The sequence below is a fragment of the Meles meles genome, chromosome 6 (genome assembly GCF_922984935.1).
Source record: "Meles meles chromosome 6, mMelMel3.1 paternal haplotype, whole genome shotgun sequence".
Taxonomy (NCBI): domain Eukaryota; kingdom Metazoa; phylum Chordata; class Mammalia; order Carnivora; family Mustelidae; genus Meles; species Meles meles.
This window is the reverse complement of record NC_060071.1, coordinates 73,392,111-73,415,152: the sequence shown is the minus strand read 5'-3', so window position 1 is coordinate 73,415,152 and position 23,042 is coordinate 73,392,111. Positions and strand designations below refer to the sequence as shown.

The window sequence follows — 23,042 nt, the reverse complement described above, 5'->3', positions numbered from 1 at the left end:
GAAGCATGTTTTACTTGAAGTCATTACTTAAAATATGCAAATATAATTCTTAACGGCAATAATTAAAATGTACATTTTTGGTTTTTATTTTATTTTCTTTTAAGATTTTTTTTTATTTGACAGAGAGCAGGAAGAGTGCAAACCGGGGAGCAGCAGTAGGAGAGGGAGAAGCAGGCCCTCTGGTGAGCAGGGAGCCTGATGCAAGGCAAGGGGCTCAGTCCCAGAACCCTGGGATTGTGACCGAAGCCGAAGGCAGTTGCTTAACCAACTAAGCCACACAGGTGCCCCTGGTTTTGATTTTTTTTTTTTTAAGATTTTATTTTTTTATTTGACACAGAGAGAGAGATCACAAGCAGGCAGAGAGGCAGGCAGAGAGAGAGCGTGGTGGGGCTCCATCCCAGGATCCTGAGACTATGACCTGAGCTGAAGGCAGAGGATTAATCCGTTGAGCCACCCAGGTGCCCCCTGGTTTTTATTTTTAAATGAAGGTCTATTGAGGCTCAAGCAGTTGCAAAAGTTTGAGAGTTCCACCAATCAGATGTTTTTGGTCTAGTGCTCTGATATTCTCTTTATCGTTCTAATAGAGGAGATTTCATACATAAAGAAATATAATAGGAGAATGATTCACCATACATCCATGACCAGTTTTGACAGTTTGAAATGTGTATTTTGTGTCTTCTGTTACTCCTCTCATTCCTCCTCAAATGGATAACTTAAAAGCAAATCTCAGACATTTTTTATCTGTAAATACTTCATTGTGTATATCTCTAAAAATGATTCTTAACACATCCACATTACTATTAGCACACTTGAAAAATATAGTAATTCTTTAATATTATTAAAAATTCAGCCAATTTCCCTGATTGTTTCATGTTTTTCTTCTTTTGGCTTGTTTATTTAAATCAGCATCCGAAGAATTCCATACAGCATCTGGTTGATAAATAAATCTTTCAGTCTCTAGCAACCCCCCCTTTTTTTTTTTTTTAAAGATTTTATTTATTTATTTGACAGACAGAGAGATCACAAGTAGGCAGAGAGGCAGGCAGAGAGAGAGGAGGAAGCAGGCTCCCTGCAGAGCAGAGAGCCCGATGCGGGACTCGATCCCAGAACCCTGAGATCATGACCTGAGCCGAAGGCAGCGGCTTAATCCACTGAGCCACCCAGGCGCCCCAACCCCCCTTTTTTTTTGTGTGTGTGTTGTCACTTACCATTTATTTAGTGAGAAAAATCCAGATCATTTGCCCTATAGAATTTCCCACAGTTTGGATTTTGTTGGATGCATCCATATCGTGTGATGTAACTTGTTTCTCCTCTATTTCCTGTGGTTAATCTGGGGATTTGATCAGATTGTAGTATGATATTTTGGCAAGAGTACTTCACAGGTTGTGCTATGTATCTTGTATTGCATCACAAGAAGCACATGCTTTCTGGCGTTTTTTTTGTTGTTGTTGTTTGTTTGTTTTTTAATGTTAGGATTGACCAGTGGGTTTGCTGTTGTTAGCTGCCTGATCTTTAAGTGGTAAAGTTCTTCATTAGACATTTACACAATAGTTTTAGTGGTAGGCATTGATGATTATTGCCATTGATCTGTTAATTCATTCTAGGTTTCTCTTTCCCTTATTTTTTTTTTTTTTAAGATTTTATTTATTTATTTGACAGAGAGAGAGATCACAAGTAAGCAGAGAGGCAGGCAGAGAGAGAGAGGAGGAAGCAGGCTCCCTGCGGAGCAGAGAGCCCGATGCAGGGCTCGATCCCAGGACCCTGAGATCATGACCTGAGCCGAAGGCAGTGGCTTAATCCGCTGAGCCACCCAGGCGCCCCTCTTTCCCTTATTTTATTTCATATTTTTAGAGGTAGTAGGGGAGGGGCAGGGTGAGAGGGAGAGAGAGAATCTCAAGCAGGCTCCACACCCTGTGCAGAGCCCACGTGGATCCTGAGATTACAACCTGAGTAGAAGTCAAGAGTCCAATATTTAACTGACTGAGCCACCCAATGCCCCTCCCCTTATTTTTTTGAGGAACCTTTCAGTATATGATAAATTTTACAGTCTTTTTTTTTTAAGTTACTCCTCCTTAAGTGCCTGTTTTTTGATTTTTGTTTGTTTTTAAAGATTTATTTATGAGAGAGAGAGCAAGAGCACTAAAGCTTGAGTTGGGGGCAGGAACAGAGGGAAGGGGAGAAAATCTCAAGACTCCCTGCTGAGTGCAGAGCCCTGTGTGGGGCTGGATCCCACGACTCTGAGATCATGACCTGAGCTGAAATGAGTGCCACGCTTAAATGACTGAGACATCCAGGCTATTAAGTGCCTGTTTTAAGTTTGGTATCTAGAGGTACTCAAATTCAGAAAAATAGAGATTAGTTTAGAGTGAGCATTATTTGGCTATCTGTGGGTCTTGAAATGAGTTACATATTTGAGTTGATATAAAATTACTTAGATATATGTCACTTTTAGAAGGAGTTTTGCAATTATTAGATTAGTTTGAATATGAATGAAATATTTGACTTGGAAAATTGGACCTCTTCTGTTGTTGTTGTTGTTGTTGTTTTTTTTTTAAGACTTTATTTATTCATTTGAGAGAGAGACACAGAGCATGAGCACAGGAAGAGGCAGAAGGAGAGCGAGAAGCAAACTCCCCACTGAGCTCAAGTCCTGACATGGGGCTTGATCCCAGGACCTGGAGATCATAACCCAAGCCAAAGGCAGACGTTCACCCACTTAAGCCACCCAGGTGCCCCCTGGTTTTTCTTTATAAAAAATGATTGGTTCAAATTTGAGTAAAGCTGGTAACTTTCAGTCATTTGTTGATTTTTTGGTTCAGTTTATCTTAGATTTGGAAAATTACTCTGGGTCTTTTGAGGGAATGTGTATTTAGTTTCTTGGACATATAAAGATTTTAGAACCTTGTTGAAGAAATTTCAGTGTATGGAGGTAAGCAATTTTTTTTGAAGTTGGTAGACCTGGCTCTTCACATAAGCATCTTTGCCCAATCATACTTTTTTTTTTTCTTTCTTTTCTTTTTTTTTTTTTTAAAGATTTTATTTATTTTGAGAGAGGGAGAGAGGGTGTGCAAGCAGAGTGGGTAGGGCTGGGCAGAGATAGAGGGAGAAGCAGACCCCTTGTTGGGCAGGGAGCCTATGTGGGACTTGATTCCAGGACCCTGGGATCATGGACTGAGCCACCCAGGCACCCCCAAATCAGACACTTTTATGAGCACTACTGTTATCCTCTGTCTGTAAAAAGCAGATGATAATCTTTCTTCTACTTGATCTAAGGAGGGATTATAGTACTGAATTTGTGAAGCACTATTAGTCCCGCCTTGCATCATGAAAACATGTTGATAACACCTCAACTGTTTAGCTACCAGACTGCTGGAAACCACTTGTGGAAACCCAGCTCCTCATGGAAAGAAAAAAACTTCTGAGTTAGCCATTATTGGGAATATAGCAACCTTGAGCCCAGAATTCACTGTTCGAAAAATACAAAGTGAAATTTATTAAGTTTAGTTACCTATTTTCCTCTGACGGTTTGGTAGTACATTGGGAATACATAGAAGGAAAGTTATCTGAGAGGCAGACTATTACTGTAAGACTGAGGAAACATTAACTAGGCTGAAAAGATAGGGTTGTAAATTACTCTTTAGTATGTGAACCATTGGTCTTCCTTGTCTTGAAGGGTATAATATACAATACCTAGTACCCAGAAGGTACTCTTGATTAAGGAAAGTGTGTAATAGGCTTTAGATAGATTTTCACAATATTAGCTAACATGTATTAATATTTAGCTGCGGTCATTGTTCTAAATGCTTTACATATATCATTGCATATTGTTATGATCAAAATTCTATGAGGTAGGCACTGGTTTTTCCTCCATTATTTATAAATATAAGTAACAGACAGGCACAGTCACTCACTAAAGGTCTTAAGGCCAATAAGTGGTAGAGTAGGTACTGACTCATCAAATTAGGCACTTGGAGAAGGACCTTAATATTCAGAGGCACGTATATTTGTGAGATCTAAGATGGCCGATGTTGTAAGTAAAAAGTTTAGGTCATTTAATTATGTCACCTTAAAATTTATCTTACCATATTTTTTCCTCAGATGCTATAAAAGTTAGAATTTCCTTTATTACCAAATTCCTTTTTTTTAAGGTTTTATTTATTTATTTATTATATTTATTTATTTATTATAAGCAGGGGGAATAGCAGAGGGAGAAGCAGACTCCCTGGTCAGCAGGGAGTCTGATGTGGTGCTTGATTCTAGGACCCTGTCATCATGACCTCAGCCAAAGGTAGCCGCTTAACCGACTGAGCCAGCCAAGCATCCCTATTACCAGATTTCTATGTAATAACCTTAGGAGAAACTGTTCAAAATTCAGTTACATACATTATATTTGACAATTACATATATACATTATATTTGACAATATATTGACAAGTACAGAGAATTAGTAGTCAGAGGGCATCATTAGTAGTTGGAAAAGTTATTAATTAAACTAAGTAGATTTTTATGATGGGTCGAACTCCTAAGTAAAAACTCTAGAAACCTAATATGAATGTTATCAACAAAGTATCATACTACTTAGGGATAATAGTTTAATATGGTTTACTGCATATGAAGGCTGCAGTTTTATAATATAAAATGTCCTAATATTTTCTTCAGATTTCTCTTTTTCAGATTAGCTTTTGTGGCATCATCTGAAACATATCAGTCGTTATTAGATTAATGTGATGGATCCATTTAATTCAACAGATTCTGTCACTTTGGGAAAAATATTTTATTAGGCAACAAGGAGCCAGGAATAAAAGTGAAGAATTTAAATTGTATTATTTGCTGGTATGTTACATTTTAAATTAAATGTATATAATTTGAATTCTTTAGTAATTGTTTTTTGCTGTGGAATCCAGTTAGATGAAAGTGTGATCATAATGTAATAGGCATCCATGTTCCTACCACACAGCTTGAGAAGTAAAATGCAACAGATAAAATTGAAACCTCCTATGTATTCCATCTAAAAATCCCATTCCAGGGGTGTCTGGGTGGCTCAGTGGGTTAAAGCCTCTGTTTTTGGCTCCTGTCAGGATCCGAGTGTCCTGGACGAGCCCCCTATCGGGCTCTCTGCTCAGCAGGGGGTCTGTTTCTTCCTCTCTCTCTGCCTGCCTCTCTGACTGCTTGTGATCGTCAAATAAATAAATAAAATATTTTTTAAAAATCCCATTCTACTTTTCCATTTCTGCAGACATAACTATCATCCTGTTGTTCCTTTGCATGCTTTTGTAGTGTTGTCACCAAAGTATATATAAACACATACATATATGCACACATATGTCTTTAGAGAGAGAGTATATAACACATATATTTGGGTTTTGTAAGTTTTTGATATGTAAGTTTTATATATATGGACTTTTTGTGGACTTTGTTGTTTTTTTAAATCAATATTAGGTTTTTGGAGATTTATTCATCTTAATAATACATGTGAAGTCTAGTTTACTCCTTTTATTTTATTTTTATTTTTCTTTGTCTTTATTTCCATTCAAAGTTAACAGTTCTACTTCTCTGCAGAACAGCCTTGCCATGCGTACTTAGTTCGCCTCTTCTAACTGCTGTATGTTATATGAATATACTGTTGTCCATTTTACTGTTATTAGGCAGTTTGATTACATATAATGATAAAGCATTTTTGTATGTATCATCTTATGTACAAATGTGAGAATTTTTCTAGGATGCATATATATAGAAGTGGAATTGTAAATCATAGGATAGGTGCATCTTCAATTTTATAGATATTGCTAAAGTGTCAATCAAAGTAGTTGTGTGGTTTATATTTCCTGTAAAGTATATGAGAGTTCCTACTTCTTTCAATATCTTTGCCACACTTCATTCATTGGGTTCTTTTATTTTGCTGGACTCATGAATATGAAATAGTTACCCATTGTTTTAATTTGTATGTCACCACTAACACTGAGTATTTCAGGTTATTTTTTTTTTTTTTTAAGATTTTTATTTATTTATTTGATAGAGATCACAAGGAGGCATAGAGGCAGGCAGAGAGAGAGGGGGAAGCAGGCTCCCTGCTGAGCAGAGAGCATCCGGGGCTTGCTTCCAGGACCCTGGGATCATGATCCGAGCTGAAAAGGCAGACGCTTTAACCCACTGAGCCACCCAGGCACCCCTGGGTTATGGGTTTTTGGCTGTGGTTCCTTCCTTTCTGGTGAATTGCCTATTTATAATCTTTTCTCAGTTTTCTATTGGATTATCTTTTTCTTATTTATTTACTTGTAGAAGTTCTTTAGGTATCCTGAAAACTTTGGAGGAGAATGGTTTATGAGCTGCAAATATCTTCTCCAGCCTGTAGCTTTTTAATTTTTCACTTGGTTAATGGTAGGCTATTTACTTATTTTTTAGGTTGTTGATGTTACATTGGTTTTTAATTTAGTGTAATCATTTATCAGTATTTTCTTGTTTTTTTTTTAAGTTTTATTTTACTAATTTCCACACCAATTGTGGGGCTTAAACTCACAATCCCAGCTGAGCCAGCTTGTGTCCCATCATTGTTTGTTTTATAGTATATGCCTTTTTTTCCCCGAGGTCATAAAGTTATTCAGGTTTTTTTTGGTAGAAATTTTATTAAGTATTTTATTTATTTATTTATTTTTTTGAGAGAGAGCCAGAGAGAAAGAGCACACAAGCAGGAGGGAGGGGCAGAGGGAGAGGGGGAAGCAGACTTCCTACTGAGTAGGGAGCCTCATGCTACTTGGAGTCTGCTCCATATACACATACGTTATAGGTCTGCTGGAGATTTGAGTAGAGTTAATATGCAGTATTTAGGATACCCTTTATGTGACTTTCTCCTTTGAAGACCTTTTCCCATCTCTTCAGCTGCTGTTGTCACCTTGGACTTGAGTGTTTTTTTAAGCCAGTAAGACAGATTTCTTTTGGAATTTTAGCTGTTCAGTAGTGTGGAGCAAAGCTTGGTATCAGGCAAAAAGCCTTAAAAAATAGGAAGGTTGTTCAGTGCTATTCTTTAAAGTGTAGGTGCCAATCAATTTCAGTCTGCTTTTGGTCTTTAGTACTGTTAATTAGTTGTTTTTTGTTTTTATTTCATCCAGAGTTTATGGTTGTTATCTGTAGGAGGGTTAGTCTACTAGAACTAACATAGCTTGTAGCTCCTTTCTCATATTAATAGGTAGAGTCATAGAGTATTTAGTTGTAAAAATAGACTGATTTCCACTTACCTTGAAGTAGAATTTTTTTTTTAAGATTTTATTTATTTATTTGACAGAGAGATCACAAGTAGGCAGAGAAGCAGGCAGAGAGAGGGGGAAGCAGGCTCCCTGCTGAGCAGAGAGCCTGATGCCGGGCTTGATCCCAAGACCCTGAGATCATGACCTGAGCTGGAGGCAGTGGCTTAACCCACTGAGCCACCCAGGCGCCTCTTGAAGTAGAATTTTTAAAAAAATCTTTAATTTTTTCTTCCAGTTTTGACGTTTGCATCGAGGCAGGAAGGATACGCTGGTATTAACTTATGGAGAGAGTAAAATGTTAGAAGTTTTATTTATAATGTATGTGCCCCTTATTGCTGAAAGATAGGAAGAATTTAGTAACTTAACGGAATTTTGAAGCATTAAAAAAAATGTTGAGATTTGACAGTGTGTCATGCATTATGCTGAAACACCTTGCATGGATCATTTTATCTGTAGAGCAGCCCTCTAAGGTAGGTATTATTATTAGGTTAGAAGGTCAGAAACTGGGGCGCCTGGGTGGCTCAGTGGATTAAGCCGCTGCCTTCGGCTCAGGTCATGATCTCAGGGTCCTGGGATCGAGCCCCGCATCGGGCTCTCTGCTCTGCAGGGAGCCTGCTTCCTCCTCTCTGCCTGCCTCTCTGCCTACTTGTGATCTCTCTCTCTGTCAAATAAGTAAATAAAATCTTTTAAAAAAAAAAAAGAAGGTCAGAAACTTGTTTTAGGTTCCATGGGTAGTAAATAACTAAGCTAGAGTTCTAAGTCAGGTTACTCTGACTCCAGAATTTCAGTTCTTTAACTACTGAAGATCACAAATGTTTATGTTTCTTTTTAGGGCTGGGGCACCTCGGTGGCTCACTCTGTTAAGTGTCAGACTCTTGATTTCCCTCAGGTCATGATCTCAGGGTCTTGAGATGGGCCCTTTGTTGGTCTCTGTGCTGGGTGTGACGCCTGCTTAAGATTCTCTTTCTTCCTCTCCCTCTACCCCTCCTGCCCATTCGCTGTCTCTCTCTAAATAAATAAATAAATAAAATCTTTAAATAAAAGTTTCTTTCTAGTGCTAACATTCTGTGTTTGTAGTTAGTTTTTACTTCACTTAAAACATGTAAGTTTAGGAATTTTCAGGTTTGTGTTTAGAGTGTGCCACCTCTTGGTAAAATTCAGTAATGCAGACGAGCAAAAGAAGTATAAATTGGAATTTATGTGTTTAGAATTAAGGGCACATTTCATTGGGTATCTGATGGCAGAGCAGAAACAGAATTTCAAAAAATGAAGAAGCCTATCATTGGAAAGGATTTTTAACTGTCACATGGGGTATGTGGGTATCAGGTGTGTGAAGCCAATCCCTAATGCAATAAATGAGGGCCATGAACAACAGGAATGCTGTGTGTGGGGAGAATATATTTACATTTGACAGCTACACAAACAAAGTGAAAGGCAGTAAGCCCTTGAAATAAACAAAATTGGTGTATATTTAACGTTGAGGAAGCTGTAAGAGATAGTCTTGAAACATACAAATGTAGGTACAAAATTTGGTAAAAATTTGTGAGCATCAAGAGTGATAACAATTTATGTGACTTAGCAGACCATTTCATTAAAGTTTTGGATGGATTTGCCAATTAGAAAGTACTTTGGAATATTTGAGGTTGTGAAGGGATAGTACTGGCTGTTTGTTTAGAATAAGAATGGTAAAAATGAAACTAATCTGTGAGCAGGATTTATACTAAGACCTGAAATCCCAACAGCATTCCTGTTTTGAATAATTATATATTTTATCAAAGTACTCAAAAAATGAATACCTAAAGTTACTGAAGTGTCTTAGGTTGATGGTGATTAGAAAAGACCGTTGTTTCTGGAAAAAAGCTAGATATTTGTACTCAGAGTACTAGATTTTTTGCTCACTGGTGTTCAGGTTTTATGGGTGTGTGTAAATATATACTGTATGTATATATATGCTTTATTTAAATGCTTTTAGGAGTGGGTAGGGACAGCACAGAATCTGATGTGAGGCTCGATTTCATGATCCTGATCAGACCTGAGCCAGAACCAAGAGTTGAGTGCTTAACTGACTGAGCCACCCAGGCACCCCTTAAATGCTTTTTCTTTTGAAATTGCTGCAAGAAAAATAACTTCATTAATGAACACCTAAAATTCTTTAACCCTCCCCTTTCTTTCCCTGTCAATGAAAAGCAACTCTTACTTAATACAAGGATCTGCTGGGATGGTAGAAGTGGGTAGAGGTATATTAGTGTTGAAGAAACCATAGAAGAATATGCAGGGCTTGGTACATGCTTGCTGGATTGAATTGACTCAGAGGACCATGAAAAGATCCACGCTTTTGTGGGATTCAGAGCATGGGTTGATATACCATGCAGTGTGGGCCAAATCTGGCCAAGGCCCGTTTTTATGACACATATATACCTGTGATTCATTTGTAGGAGTATTTCAGTGAATATATATCCAGAGTTTTGCAAACCAGCATTTAGACTTAACTGGGCCATTAGTTCATTGCTGTAGAGCAGTCATTTTGAAATCTGTTGATCTGATTCCTCCATCCCTACCCCAACCCTATTTGAACTATAGCTAGCTAGCATTGTTTCAGGCAGGCTGCAGCTAAGGAGCAGAATAGGGGAAAAGCTAATACTAGTTAGCAGTAGTTAGTAATTAACAGTACCTTTTAGGGAGAGACAGAACTGAAAGACACTATGAGAAGAACTTGCCTTCCTTAGCCACTGGTCCCAGAAAAAAAAAATGAGACATACTTGGAGTTCCTTTGAGCCAGCTGGACCTGAAGCTGAAAGTGGAGCTTGGGTCTGCAGCTGGCTGCCAGCCCAGCAGAGGTAAAGAAAGGAAGAACAGATAAGGGATCTGAAGATCAGAAAGTTTTGGAACTTGCCTGCGGTCACAAAGAACGTAAGCAGCAGAGCAGGGGTTTGAACCTGACACTCTGACTCAAAAGCCTCAACTCTTTAACTACATAGCTGCAGAGAAGTGAGGAAGTATGCTCATGTCGGGACTTTGAAAAACAAAAACAAGAAAACAATGCCTTTTAGAAGTATGTTAGCCCTTCTGTTTTCTTTTTTTCCATGTTCAGAAAATTATATATGGAATGATCACATAGGAATTACCCCTTTATGTATTTCTGCTCAGTGGCTTAATGAAAGCATGCCATCAAGTGGTCTTGAAGTACTTATTTTAAATTTTTCTTAAAAAATCAGTAGAGTTTTGGAGTCAGGGCAAACTGTTAGCTGTGTGACTTTGGGCAGTTCCCTAACTTCTATGTCTAAGTAGTCTCTGCATCTATAATGTGGGGATACCAATAGTACCCAATTTATAGGATTACTGTGAGCATAGGATGAGTTAATACATATAAAATATTTAGAACAGTGCCTGACAAACACACTGTATCTACTACCTGAAGTTATCTCTTGTTATTTGTATTTTGGGCAAAGGGTTTACAAAAGATGCAATGTGAACTATTTTTTTAGGCAGCACCTTTTATGTGATATATGGGTAAATTATATGTGGACTGGGAACTTATATCTAGTAATAGAGGAGTCATAGCTTTGGGTTTCCCTTTGTGCAATGACTCCTAAACTGGACATTTCCCTTGTGGAGGACTTTGAAATCTGTGAGGTTATTACAAGAGATACTGGGTTTTGAGGTTTATGAGGCAAGGGTAGATCTGTACCTACTCATTGTGTATCTTACCATCTTGCAGTTAAGGTGTCTGCTGCATGGTTGATCTAGGGTCTCCCACCAAAGCGGAATAGTTGATGCTGCCTTGTGTGCAATCTGTGATCCCGGTTTGTTTTTCTAAGAGACCATGCCAAGTGTAGCTTGTGGTATTATGGGAGTCTTTATTTCGTTGGCACCTAGGAAGACACCCCCTGCGGCCCCCCCCTTCCCCCCTCCCCAGTTTGTACTCCTTTGACCTTCATTTGTTATACAGAGCAAATTCTAAACAACCACTATCTGGGGTGCCTGGCTTGGCTCAGTCGAAAAGCATGTGATTCTTGATCTAGTGGTTGTAAGTTGGATCCTCATGTTGGGTGTAGAGGTTACTCAAAACACAACACAATAAAACAACCACTGTCTTCAGGGAGTTTGCATTTGAAAACATATGCCTCAAGGCATTTTATGAACTTGTAACTGTAGTAGATCACTTCTGGAATATTCTATCTCTGAATTAACTGTATCTTAAGGTTTTTTTCTTTATCTTCATGTTGGGTTCTCAGAATCTGCAGATTGGTGTTTTTCATCAGTTCTGGGAAAGTCTTATCATCTCTTTAAACATTGCCTTTGCCCATTCTTCCCTTTTCTCCTTCTGGAACTCTGATTAAACATTGATTTGACCTCTTCATTCTGTTTTACATGTTTCTTAACAACCCTCCCCTGCCTTTCAGACAACTTTATTTTGGTATAATGCACATATTCTAAAATTTGCCCTTTGTAAGTATATATGTTTGATTTTTTAAAAAAGATTTTATTTATTTATTTGAGAGAGAGCATGAGCAGGGTGGCAGGGAAGGAGGGAGAGGGAGAAGCAGGTTCCCTGGCTGAGCGTTGGGGGAGGGGAGGCTGGATCCAAGGAACCTGGGATGGGGACCTGAGCTGACGACAGACACTTAACCGACTGGACTGGCCCACCTAGGCATCCCTTGATGGTTCGTAATACATTTATTTAGTTTTATAACCACCGCAATACAGTTTTAGAACACTTCTGTCCTCTCACAAAGTTCTCTTATATTTGTTTGCAGTTTATCACTGTTCTTACTTTCAGCCCCAGGCGTTTACTAAACATTGTTTCTGTGGTTTTGTCTTTTTTAGAAATTTCATGTAAATGCAATTATGTGATCTTATGTTCCTTACTTTTTTTACTTAATGTTTTTGAGGTGTAGCTATGTTGCATGTTATCCTTAGCTTGTCCCCCTTATTGTTATAAGTAGCTAAAGCCAACAGCACCACCCAGGCAACCCTATATATTTTCAAAATATTACTTTATGCTTAAGACTTAGCTAGGTTTCCATTTAGATCTTCATCTCTGTTGCATGGAAGAAAGTTGGAATCTTGGCATAGAGTTGTATGACATGTAAGATTTTGTGTATTAATGATTGTTAAAATAATTTCAAATTGTTGTATATCCAAATACACACCAAATAAACTCTTTATATTCTTTCAAAGGAAAAATATTACTTTATCTCTGATGATGAATAGACTGTAAGGTGGCAAGGGTGACATGAATGGATTCTGGTAAGCCAGGCAAGAGTGATGATGGCTTGGCCTAGAATAGTAGCAGTGGAGGTGTGGGAAGTGGCTGGATTCTGGATATGTTTTGAAGGCAAGTTGTCAGGTTTTGCTCATGAGACTATTTATGAAGTCGATAAAGAGAAAAATCAAGAATGTCACTAAGATTTTTGCCTTAAGAAAATAGAACTGGAGGAATAGAGTTGACATTTACTGAGATGAGAAAGACTATAAGAAATGAGTGGATGAGGGGCGCCTGGGTGGCTTAATGGGTTAAAGCCTGTGTCTTCGGCTCAGGTCATGATCCCAGAGTCCTGGGATGGAGCCCTGCATCAGGCTTTCTGCGCAGCGGGGAGCCTGCTTCCTCTTCCCTCTCTCTGCCTGCCTCTCTGCCTACTTGTGATCTCTGTCAAATAAATAAATAAATAATAAAATCTTTAAAAAAAAATGCCTGGTAGACATCAAAATGAAGCTGTTGATTGGGCAGTTGGCTATATGAACATGGAGTTTAGGGAGGGATCTAGTGTGGAAATACAGATTTGGGAGTCATCCAGTATATTGTGATAAACTGTATGTGAGCACTGAAAGAGTGAATGTAATTGGGGGAAAAAAAGTCCAAAGTTTGAATGAATATAATTGGAAAAAAGGAAGTCCAAAAATTAGGGAGAAAGAGGGGTGCCTGGGTGGCTTAGTCGGTTAAGCATCTATCTTCGGCTCAGTTCATGATCTCAGGTTTGTGGGATCAAGCCCCGTATTGGGCACCCTGTTTAGTGGGGAGCCTGCTTCTCCCTCTCCCTCTGTAGTTCTCCCTGCTTGTGCGCACACACGCTCTCTTTTTCAAATAAGTAAATAAAATCTTAAAAAAAGAAAACAGAAAAAGATTGGGAGTGGGGGCATCAGCAAGGGAGATTAATGGAGTGACCAGTGGAGAGAAGACCAAACTAACTGATGAAGATGTTTAAAGAAGGTGAGAATGACAACTTTGTTAAATGCTGCTGGATAGATCAATGAAGATGAGCCCTGAAAATTGAAGTTTGGATTTAGGGAAAGTCATTGGTGATCTTGTTGGAGCTTCTTTCTTTCTTTTTTTAAGATTTTATATATTTGAGAGAAAGAGCACACACAAGCAGAGGGAGCAGCAGAGGAAGATGGAGAAGCAGGTTCTCTACTGAGCAGGGAACCCGATGTGGGGCTCATTCCCTGGACCCTGGGCTCATGACCTAAGCCCAAGGCAGATGCTTCACTGACCCAGGCATCCCTTGTTGAAACTTACTTAGAGAGAGTGGTTGATTCGAAAGCCTGACTGGAGTGAGTTTTAGAAAGCATGGGAGGAGAAGAAAAGGGAAGAACTTCTACCAGTGATCTGTACTGTACATGGAGGCAGAGACATGGAGTGTTAGCTTGAGGGGAAGGTGGAATCAAGCAAAAGTTTGTTGTGTTTTGTTTTTTAAAATGAGAATAACATGTTGTGTGCTGATGGGAGTGAGTTAATAAAGAACAAAAAAAAAAAATTAAGGAATTGGTGGAGAATGTCCTTTAGTGAGGTCTATGGGATTTAGGGCACAAGAGGAATGGTTGGACTTAAAAAGAAGTACGTATAGTCACAGGAAAGAAGGCAGAATGTGTGGGTATAGATACTTACTGGTGGATATATATGATAGAAGCTTGTCCATGTTCTCTTCTGGTTGTTTAAGTTTATTCAGTTAAATGGGAAGTGAGTTCATCTGTTGAGAGTGAGAATGGAGAAGGAGGTTTGGAGGTTTAGGAGAGAAGGATGTAGTGTGAAATCATATAGGAGAATGACAAAATGGACTAGGGATGTATAATGTGATTATTGGGCATCATTAAGGAGCATTTGAGGTTTTTGGTCAGTGTTTTAAAGTGAAACTAGAGGGCATTCTCTTTTGTCTAGTTACATTAACAGTAAGTAAGCAGTTACGGAATAGTTGGGCAATAAAGTTGAATCAGGGTTGGGTTTGTTAGGTGTATTCTAGAAGCAAACATGAATTTTTGGTACAGTGATTCTAGAGAGAGTCCTGCCTCCGCCTGCCTGTAGGGAAGCAAGTTTTTTAAAGGAATTCCAGAGTTTAATTGGAATAGAAAGGTGGTGGAGGAATTATGCTAAGTGAGCTTTAGTATGTAGGATATTTTGCTGATACAGGGCCCTGTGTTCTAGAGGTTATTCTTTGATTTTTATAACTAGGGTATCATGATATAATTTGTTCCCACCTAAGTGAGTCTATAAAAGAGTATTTACAGGACCTGGGTGGCTCAGTTGGTTAAACTGTTGCCTTGGGCTCAGGTCTCTATCCCAGGGTTCTGGGATGAGCCCTGCATTGAACTCCTTGCTCAGCAGGGAACCTGCTTCTGTCTCTACCTGCTGCTCCCCTTGCTTGTATGTGCACACACACACTCTCGCTCTCTATGACAAATTAAAAAAAAACCTTTAAAAAAAAAAAAAGATTTGTTTATTTATTTATTCAACAGGGAGACAGAGAGAGAGAGAGAGGGAACACAAGCAGGGGGAGTGGGATAGGGAGAAGTAGTCTTCCTATGGAACAGAGAGCTTGATGCGGGGCTCTATCCCAGGAGAGATGAATTTTGGCAGAATTTACCAGAATTAGCAAGCATTAGGGGAGTAGACTAAGGTTTATTATTGGGGTACCTGAAGGTTTTGAGAGGAACCTCAGACCTTCACGAATTACAATATTGTCTAGAATGTCTCTTCTCTCAGGTTTCTTTTTAGAACATTGGCTCTTCCTTTTTGGACTGTCCTAATGATGTTGCTAAATTATATAGAGGATGGAGTCTGTGGTTTTTAATCTACTCTGTTACAATTTATAAAAGTTTCATCTGCCCCAGTACATAATGCCTCTTCTTTTTAATCAGTTACAAGTAGCAGATGAGGATCCAGAGAGTCTAAGGATCTAAGCAGAAACTTAAATAGTGGTATAAAGAATTAATTTAAAAATACCTTTTAAATTTTAAATATTATTTCAGATTTACAGTAATTGAGGGAAATGTGTTAATCTTCAGCTGTGATCTTAGAACTTACAAATGTCTTATGCTGTTAATTTTTTGCATTATGAATTTGCGACTATTTGGTTATACATATTTAAGATTGTAATTGCAATCTGGTGAATAAATCATTTCTAATCATGTAATAACCTACTATCCCTGTTGATGTTAAGGTCTGTTTTTCCTGATTTCTTTTTTCTTAAGATTTTATTTATTTGACAGACAGAGATCACAAGTAGGCAGAGAGGCAGACAGAGAGAGAGGAAGGGAAGCAGGCTCCCCGCTGAGCAGAAAGCCTGATGTGGGGCTCGATCCCAGGACCCTGGGACCATGACCTGAGCCGAAGGCAGAGGCTTTAACCCACTGAGCCACCCAGGTGCCCCTGATATTATTTTTCTTTTGATTAGGAGTTGCTTGGTATCTTTTTCTGTCTGTATACCATTAACCATCCATGCCCTTATGTTGTATATATTTAAATTAGAAATAAAATATAGCTGGGTATTATTTTTTTAGTTAAATCTGACAATCACTTTTAATTCATTTCTAAGTGATCCACTTCCCGAGATCATACCCAACCCCTCTTGAGGTATTTGGCCCATATTGGGAATCTGAAACTTGATGTTCCTCTTCTCTTAGGTGAAGCATCAGTATCTTTACAGTATGTTGATTTAGTAATCTAAATCACAGTGGACTTGAATAGAATTATTGTTATATTTAGGTTGTCTTGAGTAAGTCTTTACTATATATGCTTGGTAAATGCTTAGTGAATGGAAAAAAAGTTAAATAGTATAGAACTATTTCTTTTTATGTACTTACATTAAATTATTTCATTGTACTGTCAGTGAGTTAATTTATAAACCATCTTTTAAAACTTTTTGTTTCAGTCCCAGAAATCCTGGATAGAAAGCACTTTGACCAAGAGGGAATGTGTATATATTATACCAAGTTCCAAAGACCCTCACAGGTAAGCATACCTTGTTTTTTGGGTTCTTCTAGAAATTTAGATGTAAATTACATTGCTGTTTGCTTATTAAAAACCAAAATTATTTAAGTATTTGTAGCTACTGTTAACTTTTGTCCTTAATTATCCATTTAAGATTGAGAAGAGAGGGTGCCTGGGTGGCTTAGTTGGTTGACGTCTGCCTTTGGCTCAGGTCATGATCCTGCGGTCCTGGGATCGAGACCCATGTTGAGGTCCTAGCTCAGTGGGAGCCTCCTTTTTCCTATCCCTACTTGTGTGTGCTCTCTCTCTCAAATAATAAAAGTAAAATCTTAAAAAAAAAAAAAAAAGAGAGGGAGAGAGGAGATATCATTAGCACAGTAAAGGTATTCTGAAGTTCTTAATGACGTTTGCAGCATAAAACCTCTGAATTCTTCAGAGTATTCCTTTATCCCTAAGCTCCCCCAGATCATACTGGTATATTACAAAGATAGGGCAGTTAAGACTCTTTTTACTGATCCACTGATTATGAGAACATAAAAATGTGTATTTATTGAACTTCTGTTGGGTACCCAATACTATGGTTCATTCATGCTAAAGAAATCAATACAAACCTAATAGTTGCTGTATTTGGCAGAATATAAATACAGCTCAGCATCTGCTAAAAAACCTGTCATCAGAGATTGTAGACAATTTTGACTGACTTTGATGTTTCACATGGTTTTGATAATAGAAAAATTTAAGACACTAGTTAAAATTTAAGAAAAAGTTGACCTCTTGAGGTATTTATTGAAGTAACATTTTTCATAATTTTTTTTTCCTGAGGCCTAAAAATAGATAAAAACTTAAAAGGGCAAATCAAAGAAAGAGTTATTTTCTAGAATACAGAGAACCTCTCTTCATAGACACTTAGGAAAAATTAGTTGAGAAAGGCATTTACAAGATTTTTGGATCTTCTTACCTTACTCATTTCCTATCAAACCTTGTTCTTTATCCAGTTAACTTCTCTGCAGCTTTTACTTCTATTTTATATATGACTGCTACAAAAACGTAGCCAAATTCAGAGCTAGAACAAATTAGTCCTAAAATGAAACCACTTAAGACCCTGTGTAGCCAAAGCAGTCTTGAGAAGGGGGAATAAAGTTGGAAGTTATCACAATCCCGTATTTTTTTTTCAGTTTTTAAAAAAATTTAAATCCAATTAACATATAATGTAGCATTGATTTCAGAAGTCAAGGTCAGTGTTCATCAGTCTTAAATTAATAGCCAGTATATCTATACATGCCTTCCTTAATGTCCATCACCCAGTTACCCCATTTCCCAATTACCCCTCTCCCCTCCAGCAACCCTCAGTTTGTTTCCTATGATTAAGAGCCTCTTATGGTTTGTCTCCCTCTCTGAGTTCATTTTGTTTTAGTTTTTCCTCTCTTCCCTTATGATCCTCTGTTTTGTTTCTTAAATTCCACATATGGAATGAGAACATATGATTATCTTTCTCTGATTGACTCATTTCGTTTAAAGTAATATCCTCTAGTTCTATCATGTTGTTGCAAATGGCAAGATTCAGGTTTTTGATGGCTAAGTAGTATTTCATTGTGTGTATATATGTATGTGTGTGTATATATAACACCACATCTTCTTTATCCATTCATCTGTTCATGGACATCTGGGCTCTTTCCATCGTTCGGCTATTGTGGACATTGCTGCTATAAAAGTTGGGGTGCAGGTGCCCCTTTGGATCACTACATTTGTATCTTTGGGTTAAATCCCTAGTAGTACAATTGCTGGGTCATAGGGTAGCTCTATTTTCAACTTTTAGAGGAACCTGCATACTGTTTTCTAGAATGGCTTCACCAGTTTGCATTCCCACCAGCAGTGTAAGAGGGTTCCCCTTTCTCTGCATCCTTGCCAACATTTGTTGTTTCCTAACTTGCTAATTTTAGCCATTCTGACTGATATTAGGTGGTATCTCATTCTGGTTTTGATTTGTATTTCCCTGATGCCAAATGATCTTGAGCCTCTTTTCACATGTCTGTTGGCCATTTGTATGGCTTTGGAGAAATGTCTATTCATTTCTTCTGCCCATTTCTTGACAAACCTGGATTTCAAGATACACTACAAAGCTGTAGTAATCAAAATAGTATGGTACTGGGATGCCTGGGTGGCTCAGTCAGTTAAAGCATCTGCCTTCTGCTCAGGTCATGATCCCAGAGTCCTGGAATTGAGTCCGACACTGGTCTCCTTGCTTGGTGGGGAGCCTACTCCTCCCTCTTCCTGCAGTTCCCTCTGCTTGTGCTCTCTTTCTCTCTGACAAGTAAATAAAAATCTTAAACAAAAAATAGTATGGGGGCTCCTGGGTTGCTCAGTGGGTTAAGCGTCTGCCTTTGGCTAAGGTCATGATCTCAGGGTCCTGGGATCAAGCCCTGCATCGGGCTCTCTGCTCAGCGGGGAGCCTGATTCCCCCTCTCTCTGCCTGCCTCTCTACCTCTCTCTCTCTCTCTGTCAAATAAATAAATAAGTAAATCATTAAAAAATAATATATAATCCATATTTTATTTATTATAAAGATTTATTTAATTAACATATAGTATATTATTAGTTTCAGAGGTAGAGTTCAATGGTTCCTTAGTCTTATATAATACTCAGTGCTCATTGTATCACATGCCTTCCTTCTTGTCCATCATCCAATTGCCCTACACCCCACCCCCATTCCTCCAGCAACCCTCAGTTTGTTTCCTGTGATTAAGAGTGAGAGAATCTTAAGAACTCTCCACACCCAGCGTGGAGCCCAGTGTGGAGCCCAGTGCGGGGCTGTATCCCATGACCCTGAGATCATGACCTGAGCCAAAATCAACAGTCAAACCCTTAACTAACTGAGCCACCCAGGTGCCCCAAGGCAGTTATTATTTTTATTTGCTTATTTATTATTTTAATAACATTTTGGGGCATTTAATTGTAATAGTTCCTCAGTAGGTTTTGATTTAAAAGGTTGCTACATTCAGTCTATGTAAAATACTGTATGTGCTCTTTTATAAAATGTTGTAATATATTTTTTGATACTGCAAATATTTTACAATTGGTTGGTATTCTGTTAGTGTAATATGCCACAATTTATATGCCTGTTCCATTATTGAGCAAAATTTGGGTTGTTTTCAGTTTTTAGCCATGATAAAGTAATGAAGACCTTAGTGGATAAAACTTCCTTTGTGTTTAGGGTTTTTTCCCCTCTCTTAGTGCATGTAATGCCAGAAAGCTTTCCAAAAGGACTAAAGCAATATGCTATTACCAGTAGTGACAAGAATACCTGCTTTACTGAATATTGATTAGAATAACATTTTTTTGTCCACAAGGAAAAGTGATTAGTAAGAGATAGTATGTCTTAAATTTACATTTACTTGATTATTGAGAAAAATTTTTTTATGTTTTTTAATATTCCTTCAATTTTGGTAGATCTGGTAAATGTTAGATAATTAAAACAGATACCCTTAATATCTCTTCCAGTCATTCTGTGAATTTTTGAATTTCTTATTGAAGATGTTTTGTTACAGGGTGCCTGGGTGGCTCATTTGTTAAGTGTCTGCCTTCAGCTCAGGTCATGATCCCAGAGTCCTGGGAACGAGCCTCACATTGAGCTCCCTGCTCCGCGGGGAAGCCTGCTTCTCCTTCTCCCTCTTCCTGACTTGTATTCCCCTTCTCACTGTCTCTGTCAAATAAATAAAATAAAATAAAATAAAGTCTTTAAAAAAAAAGATGTTTTGTTACAATGTAACATTCTTTTTCTTTCTTTCTTTTTTAGGATTTATTTATTGGGGTACATAGGTAGCTCAGTCCGTTTGACTTTGACTTGGGTCATGATCCTGGGGTTCTGGGATTGAGTCCGAGTCAGGCTTCCTCATTGGCAGAGAGCCTGTTTCTCCATCTCCCTCTGCCTGTGCATGCTCTCTCTCTCTCGTTCTCAAATAAATGAAATCTTAAAAAAAAGATTTATTTATTTATTAGAGAGTGCCTGCACGTGAAGTGAGGGGTATAAGGGAGAGAATCCTTAAGCAGACTCCCCACTGAACGCAGGAGTCTGACATGAGGCTTGGTCCCAGTAACATTATATTTCTCAGCCAGAGTGCAGAAGGGACATTTCCAAGGTCACATGGCTAATAATTCATAAAGGTGGAATTAGAATTTAGATCTCCTTAGTTCAGTGTGCCAGTTCTAAAGTAAGATACTGTTCTTTCTTTGGGAGAAAATTAAGGTTTTGCTTTATTAAAAAAATAGATAATATTGTTGAGGAGTTATTTCCTATACTTTTGTTCATTTTGTTCATTTCATTTTGCCATAGAAATTTAACATTAGGTGTTAAATCTCATTCTGTTACTAAGTATCTTTGGCTGTAGCCTCCATATGAGATGTAATTTTCAAACACTGGTAGCTGGTCATTTCTTTCTGTGCTAGTTGAAATTTTTTTTTTAAAGATTTTATTTATTTATTTGACCAAGAGAGAGATCACAAGCAGGCAGAGAGGCAGGCAGAGGGGCAAGGGGTAGTAGTAGGGTCCCTGCTGAGCAGAGAGCCTGATGTGGGGCTTGATCCCTGAGATTGTGACCTGAGCCAAAGGCAGAGGCTTAACCCACTGAGCCACCCAGGCACCCCTGAAATTTTTTTTTATAAGATTTTATTTTTAAGTAATCTCTATATCCATCATGGGGCTTAAACTTACAACACTAAGATCAAGAGTTGCACACTCTTCCAAAAGGGCCAGCCCTTAACACTAGTTAAACTTGAAAATTAGTTTAGTTTAGTTTTTTTTTTTAAGAATTTATTTATTTATTTGACAGAGAGAGACCATGAGAAAGAGAACACAAGCAGAGGGGGAATGGGAGAGGGAGAGCAGGCTTCCCACCAAGGAGGGAGCCAGATGCCGGGCTTGATCCCAGGACCCCGGGACCATGACCTGAGCTGAAGGCAGACACCTAATGACTGAGCTACCCAGGTGCCCTGAAAATTAGTTTGTTGTGGATGGGTTAATACATGGATTTACAAGATACCAAAATTTATAAGTGGAAGCCTCCTTTCTACCACTGTACCTTAACTATAAATTCCCCTTCCTAAAGAAAACCAGTGTTAACTATTCTTTGGAATACCTTCTAGAAATAGCTAGATACAGTCTTTGCATGTCCTAGCAGATGTATATTTACTCCTCTCTTATTTTAAGTACATACTGTTAAACCCATCGTGTTTATTATCTTGGCAGTAACCACTATTTTTAGTTATTGCGTCCTTTTAAATTGTATATCTGGATCATAGTTTTAGTAGTTCCTTAGTTTCTTTTTAAAGATTTTATTTACTTAACAGAGAGAGCGCGCCCACAAGCAGGGGGAACAGCAGGCAGAGCAGGCAGAGTGGGGAGCCTGCTGAGCGAGGAGTCTGATGAGGGACTCAATCCCAGGACCCTAGGATCATGACCTGAGTTGAAGGCAGCTGCTTAACCAATTGAGCCACCCAGGCTTCCCACCTTATTTATATATTTATTTTTAAGATTTTATTTATTTCTTTGAGAGAGAGGGAGAGAGAGAAAGCACAAGTAGGGGAAGCAGCAGAGGGAGAGGGAGAGGCAGGCTCCCCACTAAGCTGGGAGACAATGTGGGGCTTGATCCCAGGGCCCTGGGACTATGACCCAAGCCAAAGACAGACATTTAACCAACTGATACACCCAGGCGCCCCTTAGTAGTTCCTTACTGATGAACATTTTAGCTATCCTGTTTTTCTTTTTGTTACTAGAAAAAAAAATGCCATAGTGAATGAATAACCTTGTACATTAATCATTTTACACAAGTGCTACAAATATTTTTCAGCTTATAGTTTTAGTACTGGAATTATAGGTTGAGAGGGAATCTACATTTTTTTTTCATTGCGATGAGTATAACCAAGTTGCCTTCCATCAAAATTATGAGTTTAAACTCCCACCAGCATAAAAGACTATTCTGTTCTCCTTAAGATAGTGTCTTAAATGATCAAAAAAATCTTTTATAATCAGATGATCTTTTCATATGTATGTTTTTACTTGTGAACTATTCATGTGTTTTCCTTTTTTAATGTAGATTTGATGAAACTCTGTTATGTATTAGGGAAGCTAAGCTTTTGCCTGCAATAATTTTTTCCTTTTTTGTCTTGAGACTTTGGCATATTTTTGTCATGTAGAAATGTTATATTTTTGTGTAGTTAAATTTGCCAGTCTTTTTCTCTTTAGGTTTGTAACAACTAGTTGTACTTAAAAAAATGGAAACTATTTTAAGTATTAGTTGGGTGAGGGAATGGGTAAAATAAGTGAAGGGGGGATTAAGAGGTACAAATTTCCAGTTATAAATAATAATGGAGGTAAAATTACAGTATAAGGAATATAGTCAATATTACCATAGTAATATTGTATGGTATCAGATGGTGACTTCTCTTTATCTTGGTGAATACTGAGTAATGTATAAAAAATTACTACATACTGTGTTGTGTACCTGAAACTAATGTAACATTATATGTCAACTACAATAAAAAAATGTGGAAACTATGTGAGTTTAAAAAAATAGTTATTTGAGTGTATAATCAAGGTATAA

At 38.0% G+C, this 23,042-nt stretch overlaps 1 protein-coding gene across 1 annotated transcript in view; it reads left to right on the top strand.

Annotated features, from left to right (window-relative positions):
* Positions 1 to 23,042, top strand: part of TRPM7 (transient receptor potential cation channel subfamily M member 7) — a 116,477-nt gene that overhangs the window by 4,250 nt on the left and 89,185 nt on the right. The window contains exon 2 of the mRNA XM_046007338.1: positions 16,388 to 16,467. Coding sequence (XP_045863294.1) covers positions 16,388 to 16,467 — 80 coding nt within the window. The remainder of the gene's footprint in view (positions 1 to 16,387; positions 16,468 to 23,042) is intronic.